This window comes from Impatiens glandulifera, chromosome 7 (genome assembly GCF_907164915.1).
Source record: "Impatiens glandulifera chromosome 7, dImpGla2.1, whole genome shotgun sequence".
NCBI classification, from domain to species: domain Eukaryota; kingdom Viridiplantae; phylum Streptophyta; class Magnoliopsida; order Ericales; family Balsaminaceae; genus Impatiens; species Impatiens glandulifera.
This window is the reverse complement of record NC_061868.1, coordinates 28,924,869-28,935,824: the sequence shown is the minus strand read 5'-3', so window position 1 is coordinate 28,935,824 and position 10,956 is coordinate 28,924,869. Positions and strand designations below refer to the sequence as shown.

General features: G+C 33.4%; 2 protein-coding genes across 3 annotated transcripts; one reads left to right on the top strand and one right to left on the bottom strand.

The window, feature by feature from the left end:
• Window positions 1-249: 249 nt before the first annotated feature.
• On the top strand, window positions 250-5,532 carry LOC124944610 (UV radiation resistance-associated gene protein). The gene is made up of 6 exons (XM_047484909.1): window positions 250-919; window positions 2,996-3,202; window positions 4,227-4,401; window positions 4,560-4,711; window positions 4,817-5,077; window positions 5,158-5,532. The coding sequence occupies exons 1-6, from the start codon at window positions 692-694 to the stop codon at window positions 5,275-5,277; spliced, it is 1,143 nt and encodes a 380-aa protein (XP_047340865.1). The 5' UTR covers window positions 250-691; the 3' UTR covers window positions 5,278-5,532.
• On the bottom strand, window positions 5,481-9,537 carry LOC124944608 (flowering locus K homology domain-like). 2 transcript variants are annotated; one of them, XM_047484907.1, is made up of 7 exons: window positions 9,348-9,537; window positions 8,709-8,995; window positions 7,446-7,692; window positions 6,637-6,785; window positions 6,208-6,555; window positions 5,918-6,115; window positions 5,481-5,838 (listed from the first exon to the last, which is right to left on the bottom strand). In XM_047484907.1, exons 2-7 carry the CDS (start codon window positions 8,988-8,990, stop codon window positions 5,608-5,610), a joined length of 1,455 nt encoding a protein of 484 aa, XP_047340863.1. In that variant the 5' UTR covers window positions 8,991-8,995; window positions 9,348-9,537; the 3' UTR covers window positions 5,481-5,607. The 2 variants fall into 2 exon arrangements, with proteins under 2 accessions (XP_047340863.1, XP_047340864.1); XM_047484908.1 differs by having other exon boundaries at window positions 5,918-6,112.
• Window positions 9,538-10,956: the final 1,419 nt, after the last annotated feature.

Sequence of the window (10,956 nt, the reverse complement as noted above, 5' to 3'; positions counted from 1 at the left end):
CGTCGGGATCGGATAATTAACGAATTGAGAATGGAGATACAACTAGAGATACCCGTCGAATTCGGAATCAAGTAATAAAATAAAATTCGGGTTGACGATTCGTTGTCATCCTTTCTCAAGTAAAACAATAGTTAAAATAAACATAAATATATATAAAATTTTAATGAAATGGTTTTGGAAAATATCTTGAAAATGTAAAACGGCAATAATATAGTAAAGTAGTAGAGCAAGTGGTGTACACCTCCTTAATCCAAAATTACTCGTCTGTCTATGAATTTTATGATCGAATGAATGCACTGAAGAACAAGGTCTGAACGAAATTGGCAAAGTCTGTCCGCCGGATTGAAGTGGCGCATCATTTCGATTCATCCACTCAATTTCACCGGCAATCTCATCCTTTCTCTTTTTCATCGCCCATCATCTCCAGCAGCAACAGATTTTTGCTTCTTTCATGATCTGATTTCCTGGATAACCGATACTTTAGCTGATCGTTGAACGAACGTTTTCTACAAACCATTAGCAATTACTCAATAAAAGTAATAATTGATGGTTCCTCTTTCGGTATACGAACCCTAATTGCTCCTATTTGGGACAATGGTGGTAACAGTGAGGTTGCTTACAGATGATCTTCTTTGTTTCGTCTTCTCTACTTTCGTGAACCCTAATTATTCAACTTTACTCGCTCTTCGCCATGGACATGGACCAGATAAACCATTCCACGGCGGAAAACATTAGCAAAGCCGTGGTTACTTCCAGAAAGAATCCGCCGGAAAGGGTTGCTTCTTCGTCGTCTTTGAAGGTTATACAGTGGGAGGATTTCGAGCATGAGCTTGCTAGATTGCTTAGTCTCTCTTCTGCTCTTAATGAAGTCAAGCAAAAGAAACTCTTACTTCATCAGAAGCTTGATTCTCTCACGCAGGTACCCCCAAATCTTCTTCTTCAAATGGTTTTTTCTTCATTTTTACTACATCCTATTAATGAGTCTTTATATTTTTCTACTATTGGTTGTTTCTTTACAAAAATGTATCTGTCCTTACCTATTCAGTTGGTTGGATGATGAAACTGTCCAAGTTGTGGAAATGTAACATAGTTGGATGCTTGAATTGAACAAAATGAAGTACATAATTGACATGAGATTAATTTACTTGCAATTGTACCAGTCCTGGACAGAAAACTTTGTTATTGACAGGAGACAATGTCTTTGTTTCTTCAATTACAGTTTGGGACTGAATGGAAAGCTTTGTTAGAATGCCTCAATAGTTTTACATGCAGTTGTGAAGCTCGGTTAAAAGGATATGTTGAATGAATTTTAAAAGTATTATAAAGACTAATGTTAATGAATGAGGAAAAGCCAAATAAAATGGACATAGCTGTAGAAAAATCATAAATGAGGTACAATATAACCTAGGGAAAAAATATCTTAACCATAATTTTTTTTTCTAATATCAAGATAGAGTTGATAAACAAACAGTTTGAAGTTGAACATCTTATGGGGGAAAGTTTTGAAGTTGACCATGCCTGGAACTGTGTACAATTAACAAATAAATGTGTAGCCCAAATTAGAACTCTGTTGCTTGTCAAGAAAAAAGAATTTCATGATTGCTGCCACCATCATATGCATTTCAGCTTTAACTTATCTCACATCTTATTAATTGTACTGGGGATTCTCAATGATCTAAAACTATATACTGTTCATGATGATTTACTCGTTTTCTCTAGTGCGCTATACATCTGATGTTGATACAGGATGTTCTCAGTTATCTGAAACCTTAAAACCTTAATGATTATTTACACATTTTCTCTAGTGTGCTATACAACTGATGTTGACAAAGGATGTACTATCACTTTAGAAAATAAGAACTGGAAGAAGGTCTGGGAACATGTTCCTTTCTATCTTTAGGTTGATATATAGTTAGAAACAGGCAAATTAATTCTCAATGTTTTGAACAATCTCGTTTCAAGGACAGTTGGATATTATGCTAATCATTGTTTTCAGATTAGATTCTTTATCCTGTAGTCTGTTGTACAGGTTCTATGAGTGCTCTTTGGTATTCGTGGTTCTAGGTTTTGTATTGTTTTCTCTCCAGGCTTAACCCTTTTTCAGTTCTTATACTTATCAAATTGTCTTAAATCTTGTAGATAACTCCATAAAAGATTTCATGTAATACAATTAATCCTAATCTATTTAGGACAAACATAAAAATACACTAGGTAGTACATCTTAATATTCATAATCCTATGCTGATATATTTCTTATTTCTACAGTGATATCTTAATTTACTGTAAACATCATTTACATATTATTCCCTCGACCTAAAATGGGGGATTCCATGAAGCACTAGATTCTTTTGGTGTTTGACCCAGCAAAACAAAATAAAGAAGTGGATAGAACAATGTACAAGAATGTAACTCGAGTAACCACGTTTCTGGAGTTTCATGGATTTTTTATGGCCTACCATTTAAAGAGTGGTTATATCATGAAAGTCTTCCTTTTTGGACTAGGAAAAGACTTTGATTTAACATGTTGATTGTTCAAGTGTTGAACTCCATTTGGGGATCATAGGTCCCTATTTCTCACAGTAATTGTAACCATTGCTTAAGATAGTTTGTTCATTCTATGGAAGCAATGAAGAAAACACAGTTTGTTAGTTACACTTCTTCAGCAAATAACAAATCTTAAAGTATGTTTCTTGTTTTGTCTTGTCCATTTAATTGATTGAGGAATTCAAGGAAAGAAGCCAACTTTTTATCACCTTTTACATCCAATGCTTAACACTAAAGACTGCCCAGCTGATTATGCATGCCATTAAACATAAATCCGATATTTTTAGTTTCTAAAATACCTGTCTTCTCCTTTCCTTTTGTATGATTTTACTAGTGTCTCAACAGTTGAATTATCATTAGGTGAATCCATTTTCTGATGTCCGTTTGTTGGAGTATATTTATCATTAGATATGTTCCCTCTTTTCATGAGTTCTAATTACATATTGGTCAGGTGAATGGAGAATCTATCAGTCGGTCAAATGAGCTAGATGAGATGCGTGAGAAACTGGAATACAGAAAACTGCTGATGGGAAACATGTCAATGCATTCAAAAATCATACAAGAGAACGTAAAAAGTGAAAAAGATAGAATTAGTAGTGAAATACGATCCTTAGTCGTTGCCGGAAGCGCTCTTTCTGTTGCCAGCAAGGGCCTGCAGGTACAAACAAAGTTCATTGAAATAGGACATTATTGTATAGGTTTGACTGTGACGAGCATTTGAAGTATAATATGTTGTTTTTTCTGTTGTTGTGGGAACATTATAGTGGGACATTTTTGTCATTGAATTGAAATTTACTGTTGTTTGAAAAGACTGAAGGAGCAAAAGTTAGTTATTTTTCCATGTTTAGGTGTGGATTATTTATGTTGGATCTTTTTCAGTGGCATACAATTACAAGAGTAGGCTTCCTACAGAATTTTCGGAGTTCTTATTTATGTTGAAAAGACAAGCTTAAACTTATTACTTTTAGGAAGAGTTACAACAGATTATATGGAGTTCTTCTTGGTTTCCCAAAATGTTTAATATATGGTCACATAGGATTTACATCTTACACCTTATAAATTGAATTAGCCAAGAATTATGTCACTTACCATCTTGGGTGTTCATATCTGCTTACATGTACCTCTATTGATCAAGACTCACCTAGACATAAAATGTAATTGGTAACAAAATATGCAAAACCCATAACCACATAAGATACTTTCTTCTACAAGAAGAGGAGTTTGGAAGATTGCATATTAGGAGTTAAGATGGTTTCATTCACGAAAGAATAAAAACACTAGATTAAGCTTAAATTATCCAATATAGAATATCATAATTTACCTCTGCATAACTTTTAGTCTGGAAAGGCCACAAAATGGTCATACGGATTGATTAAAGTTCTTAAGTACAATTTACTTGCAGAAGTCTCTCAACAATTTCTCCTTCCTATTTTTAGGTTTTGGGAACCAGGAGAATTGATGTGAATTCTACTTCACATTGGGTCCATCTGTATTTCCTTTCATTTGTTGTACAATTCTTGTGAATTAGCATATCTTGAAACTGTTATATAGTTTTGCTTAACACTATAGAAATATATAGAAGAATAAATGGAAATATGTAGGGTGTTTGAGCATTATCAAGCTCAGTTGAAATTATCCTTTTGTCATTAGAGTTGAACCTGTAGTGGTGTTTTTTGATTCAGGAATCTACTAGATCACTTAGTGGGGAAGGAGGAGGATATGCAAATCTGAGAAGCTTGCTGAAGCTGCTAAGAGTTAGGCAACAGTATATGATATCACAAGTTTCATTGCTTTATCCTGTAAAGGTGGTGATTGGGCATACACGTGAACAGGAACTTGAGTCATTTAGAAGCAATAGTAAGTCAAGTGAAGATGATTTCTAATTACTTCCGATTTAAGGGATTCCACCCTCCCCAAAATGGTCTTTCTCTTAATAATATGTTTTATGTTGCAAGATTTGTAAGTAAGAGTGTCAAGTATTATTGTCTTTCTTTTTGTGGTGTCTTAATTTTCAGGAGGAAGCAGTGGTGAAGCGAAAGGTATTGATGAAGGATCCATAACTATTTCAGGTCTGTATCTGACAATGCAACCTTTCAAGAAGATGAGCCTTTTCACTGATAAGAAGGAGGTACAGAGAACTTCGACTGCACTGGGATACATCGCACACGTGTGTTCACTTTCTCTCTCTTTGTATAATTGATGGTTGTGATTAAGAAATAGCTATTGTTGTGTGGTAGTAATAGTGAGGAATTGAATGTGTTGTGTTGCGCAGGCTGTGTTTCTTATTGGTTCGTACTTACAAGTTCCTCTTCGGTACCCACTGCAGTTGGGGGGTTCTAGGTCATATATACATGATCATGCGTCTTCTTCATCAGTTGATGAGCCTACTCCAAGTGATTCAGCAGCAGCAGCATCATCATCATCGTCAAGTTTATTATCATCAGTTTCAAGTTTAAAGCCTGCAGAGTTTCCTCTGTTTTTAGATAGTCAAGATACAACAAGAGCAGCTTACGCTATGTTTCTGCTTAACAAGGTACACTAACACCATGTCATTCTCAATACAATTTTTACTTGCAATTTCCTTCTTTTCTTAGGATGCTAAATAATGGACAGGATATAGAACAGCTGTTGAATTTCATTGGGAAAAGAAGCTTGGGGCCACGCCATGTACTGGGAAATCTAAAGGAGCTTTTGAGGACGATTCTCTCCCCTGAATACATCGTCAATACCTAGTAACACAAAAGAGAGTTCCTTCCCATATGTAAAATGATTGGGTTATATAATTCTTTAGCAGGGTTGCCATATTTGTTCTTTTTTCTTTTTAAAATATTGCACCTTGCATGACAATGTGTGTGGGTGGGTCTTAAATAGTGTTGGATCTTATTGTAGAACAGTGGATATTGACAAAAGTTCACAAGAAAGTTACTCATTCATAAGAAATTGTTGCAATAATAATGATACAACAATAGTCAATAAGTTGTACAGAAGGAAAGTAAAAAGACTACTAGATGTTGGTAAAAATGAAATGAAATCAAATCAAAAGCAAACTGGAGAGAAACTGGATCAGTAACCATAGTTGTTGCTTCCATAAGCAGCTGCAGCAGAAGAGCCATATCCTCCTCCAGCAGCAGCACCTCCATATCCTCCTTGACTCGAAGGTGGTGATGAGTAAACTGAACCATGCCCACCTCCTACAGCTGCAGCTGAATATGATGTATTATTATATCCTCCTGCTTGTTCAATTGACCCACCGGCCTGCCCCTGTGTCGGTGCTCCAGCCCCCGCCATAAAGTTCTGCAACACAAACAAACCCTAACTAAATCAGTTCTGCAACATAACAGATCAATCATTTTGCATTGATTGAATTTTAGACCTGAATGAGCTGCTGAGCTGCCTGAACCTGGGAAGCTGTACCACTCATTTCAACTGTCATTTCACCTGGAACACCTCTTGTCTCTTGTATAGCAACTGTTGCTCCACTAGCTCTTCTAATGTAGCTAATACTTGAACCCGCTGTTCCAATAACTGCATCAGCATAAGCTAATGGTATTTGCATTTGTTGTGTTACCTGCTGATCATTATAACATCATCATCAGCATCCACTTCATTCAGATAAACAAACCATTTCTGACATTTAACAAAATCTAAAAATAAAATAGATACCTGTGTGATCATTGATGTGGCTGTGTGATGAGCATTATTAGCTGATAAAGTATGGACACCACCACCGCCTACTAGAGGTTCTCTTCCATATGCAGATATACCTTGATGAGGCTGTTGTTTCTCCATAAGAGGAGGAGCCATTTCTGCATGTGGATAATAGTTTTCATGCTGCCTGCTGCTTGGAGCTGCCAGGTAATGAGGATGATTATTAGCTCCGTATCCAGAACTAGCAGCAGGGGGGAAGCCCTGATGTTGTCCTCCTCCTGCTGCTGGACCCCATGATGACGACTGGGGAGGGGGAAGCCCCATGTTGTGATGATGATCCATCTGAGAATTCGCCATTTGCATCTGATCATAAATGTTTCCAAAATAAATTACAATTTCTCACTTGTCAACTGCAACTATTTGATCAAATTAACAAACACTCACTTGCATTTCAAAAAGCGGAGTGATACTCTTATCAACTAAAAACTTTCGTAGGTGAGAAGCAATTAATTCAATTGCCTTGTGCACCCCAGAAGGTTCCCCTACAACCTCAACAATCCTATCGTCTTGAAGAGCAAAAATTGGAAGGTCATCTGCAATTATCAATTTTATACAAAATGTCAAAGTCCAGAATCATTCAAGAAATAGATGTTGAGCTTTAAAAGAAAAGCAATAGTGAAGGCTCAAAACATATAGATATGATTTCACTGCATTATCAAATGGGTTAAACTAAACAAAGAAAATGATTTACAGGCATGTTTAATAATATGTTTTCTTCTTTTTCTTTTCTCTGTAGATCGTTATGCTATCCATACACATTAACAAATTAGAAAGGTATAAAAAAACATTCTTTTTTTTTCTTATTTGTACCAAAAAATATGGAAACAATTAATAGTTGTAATACCATACTTAAATTTGGAAAACTGGAAGGTATTCAGATAGTTTTGCATAAGATGACAGGTCAGGGTGCCAGTAGAAGAACAATCAGAACACTAGGTCCCTTACCCCCATAACAAGCACCAACCAGAACAGGCGAGAATAAACAGAAAGAAGCAAATGAACTTTAAATTAAACTGATTTGACATAATATACTGCAGCAAATCTTTTACACCCCTCATATTGCAAATCAATATACAGATCTTAAGCATATACAAACTTATACAAGAACATGTTTCACAGAAGAAGAACCGTAGGTAATAACTCAAAAAAGTCGTACAAATAACAATAATGTATACAGGGACAGGAAGGCATACCAAGCACTCTAACAATGCAACTAGATGCTTCTTGAATTGATTTAACAGTTGTTCCTTGTTTTCCAATTAAGCTACCTGCCTGAGCAGCAGGTACCAGCAGCCTAGTAGATACCTTGACTCCCACAGCTGGTAGAGCATGAGAAGAATCATCATCCAATCCATCTACTATGCGCATATGAACTCTTAAAAGTCCATCAATAGCAGGGGGTAGAGAAACATGAGGCTCTTCTTTTGCGGATACCATAACCTTTTTAAAAAGAAAAATAACACAATGAAATAAGTATATGAGGAAGACTCTGTTTAAGTGGTAATTTTTTGGAACATTCAACCAAACATGTCATGCTATGCTATGGAAGAAGTCTTGTTTTTAACTGATGGATTGACAACCAATGTAGAGAAAATGCAACATCTATCTTCTCTGACTTGGAAAAATAAACAAAAATAAAGATACATGATACTTATGTGGTTGGGAAAAACAGTTAGTAATGGGTCCTAGACATGATGCTCAAACTTCAACCAAGTCAGCAATCAAATGGATGATACATTTTGGTTCATTTGGAAACATCATTTCTATGAGAGATGGGATCACATATGGAAACAGAGTATATCTGAAGTGAACATTATCTAACAAATATTCAGAAATTCATTGTCAGATTCTCTGTTAAATCTGGATTCAGGAACAAGTGTTTCCAAATAGGGCATATTTGCCTGCCATTATGTTACCCCAAACAAAAAAAATACTTCCCAATTGAGTCATTTCTTATTCTAACATAAGTAGTTCTCAAGTAGATAAAAGAACTTAAATTGACAAGTGATCTCCATTGAAGAAAAAAGTAACAAAAGACCAGTGGCATTTATTTATTTAACAAATATTTGTTTGATCCATTGACATCAACTCTTAAACCAATAAACTTGGTGACACCATGGAGAGTATATGAGCCAGAGTGACACATTCCAAGGAGAATTGTATAGTTTGCATATCTAAAGAAAGATTCACAATGAATTTGTAAATAAGAAAATTAAGTACATACAAACCAAAACTTGATCATCAATCAAGTGCACTCAATTTACGAATTCTTACTTTCATTAAGAAACAAATGGGAGGAGAAATTTGAGTAGGAAACAGTCTGAGAAACACACTAACATTTGAATTCCCATATATAGATAAGAGAATCGGTGAGAAATTAATTTTCTTATTCAGCAACTGCTTGTCATAATCATACAAGAAAACAGCAAGGAAACACAACACAACAAAAGACTTACAGCTCTTTCAGAGGTTCCAGGAGGACCATCAAGAATTTTTATTCTGGCTCTTGTTTCTTCGCACATTTTCTTTATGAACTCCCCTTTTCGTCCAATTATACTACCTACCTTCTGCACAGGAACCAGCATTCGGAAGACACTCTCTCCAGGCCATCCAGGCCACCTCTTTTCAGTTCCCTCAATAACTGTATTATCTTCTGGCTCTTGTTTGACCTCTGACTCTGTGCTTTCAGGAACTTCTTCAATTTCATTTTCATCAATGTCTGGTTGGTTTTCTGCCATATCCTCTGCACAACAAGAAATCATGCATTGATGCAAAAGAAAAATCAATAAAGCATATCCATTCGTCTGTACTTGAAGAATTGTTTTTTCTTAGGACTTTACATTACAAATAAATTAGAAACAAGAAGATTTAGCTATTCAAAAGTAAAGATTTCCTACATGCATGTCATATCAGTTGAATGCTAATGGTACTTCTAAACCCACATGTATTGAGTCATAAGCGTCATTACCCATCAACTATAAATACTGAATTACGAAGGAAATAAACTAGAAAGTGAAAAAAACACACACACATAAAATAAAAAACTAATCTTGGGTCATGATATAAGCACAAGAATGGAGAGTGGACTGACTAACCACAGAAGAAGAAGGAATGGAGAGATGTTGGGTATGTTTCCCTGCAGCGTACGTGTGAGGCAGTAGTGCGAGGAGCCTTCTCTTGGTTACTGTAAGTTCTCTCTGTGCGCTTTTCCACCACAATTAGGGTTTATTTCCTCTTTTCGCGCTCACTCTCTCTCTCTATCCTTTCCTTCTGTCTGACTAATCTGATGTAGGTCCTTTTTTTTTAAGATTCTAGGATCTATATGTAATAAAGCCCATGATGACTAGAAGCCCATAGAACTTTACTAAATTTGTTTATGATTTGTATTGTAATAAACAGTTAATATTTATGTTTTGTTTGGTTTTAAGTATAAAAAAAAACAGTATAAATTGTTATTTATAGTTTTAGTATGGGATTAAATGAGTTGTACAAGGATTAAATGATATTTATGTTATTTTAGTTTGGTATAAATATTAAATTTATCAATCAACTTTTGTTGGAGTTTCAAATTTATCTATTAATTAAAATAATATTTTATGCATTAATAACTTTGTAAATTTGTTTCATATTTTATTTTCTTGTCATGTTAGATAATAAATGTATATTTTTTATAATAAAATACGGGTACATAACTCAAAAAAAAAAAATAATAATAACAAATTATTGAAATATAATATTTCAATATGAGTTGTACTAATATAGGCTTCATTGCGTTATTAAAAAAATCAATTCAAAATCAAATATCACTCTACATCACATCACTAAATCATTAACCAAAATATTAAAATATTTTTTATTTTAAATTATTATTATTTATTTTATTTATATATATATATCAATATTTTTTAAGTCTTTTTATCAAAAATAATCATTATCTCCTCAAAATCATCACCAATTTGATTTTTCTCTCTCTTTCTTAATTTCTTAAAAAACTTACAACCAAACAACCTCTTGATCTTTATATATGTATATAAAGGCAGAATTACTTTATGGTTGAGCTGGAATTAAGCCTAAAACAAAATAAAAAAAGGAAAAATTATCATTATTATTTTTTTTTAATAGTAACCTAATCTTGTAAGTTCTTTATTTTTTCAATTTAATTTGTTATTTGTTTATATAGTTAAAAAAAACAGACTTATTGATTCATGAGTGATTCTAAATTAAATTTTGGTTGTAAAATATGATTCTAAATTAAATTTGGTTGAAATTTTACTTTTACTTAGTATATGTTGAAGCTAATCTAATTTATTATTTAAATTCAATTCTTTTATTACTATTTATAATATATTTTTATTAATATTATACTTTATTGTTAAATATATTTTAAATTTATTATTTATATTTTATATTTATATGTACACAATTAATTTATTATTTTTATATAACATTATATATTATATAATATAATCATTATCATAACTGCAATTATATTTAATTTCTCATCTTTTATTTTTTTTTTTTTGTAAAATTTAAATATATAATTTTAAATCTTATATTAAGTTAAATTTATATCATAAAATTTATAACTATTTATGTTTGTTAAATCTACTTTTAATAAATAAGAAAAAAATAAAAAATAAAAGGGTCAAAAGTCAACTTATTTTTTACAATAATAAGGTAGGGTAAGGGAGGGGAGATGTGACT

What these genes read in the sequence shown, in the direction of transcription:
- LOC124944610 (XM_047484909.1), top strand. Translation starts at nt 692, where the DNA reads ATGGACATGGACCAGATAAACCATTCCACGGCGGAAAACATTAGCAAA. An exon ending in AGCTTGATTCTCTCACGCAG is followed by an intron (nt 920 to 2,995) that starts GTACCCCCAAAT and finishes CATATTGGTCAG; the next exon opens with GTGAATGGAGAATCTATCAG. An exon ending in CACTGGGATACATCGCACAC is followed by an intron (nt 4,712 to 4,816) that starts GTGTGTTCACTT and finishes TGTGTTGCGCAG; the next exon opens with GCTGTGTTTCTTATTGGTTC.
- LOC124944608 (XM_047484907.1), bottom strand. Translation starts at nt 8,990, where the DNA reads ATGGCAGAAAACCAACCAGACATTGATGAAAATGAAATTGAAGAAGTT. An exon ending in CTGGAACCTCTGAAAGAGCT is followed by an intron (nt 7,693 to 8,708) that starts GTAAGTCTTTTG and finishes CTTTTTAAAAAG; the next exon opens with GTTATGGTATCCGCAAAAGA. An exon ending in CTCCGCTTTTTGAAATGCAA is followed by an intron (nt 6,556 to 6,636) that starts GTGAGTGTTTGT and finishes ATTTATGATCAG; the next exon opens with ATGCAAATGGCGAATTCTCA.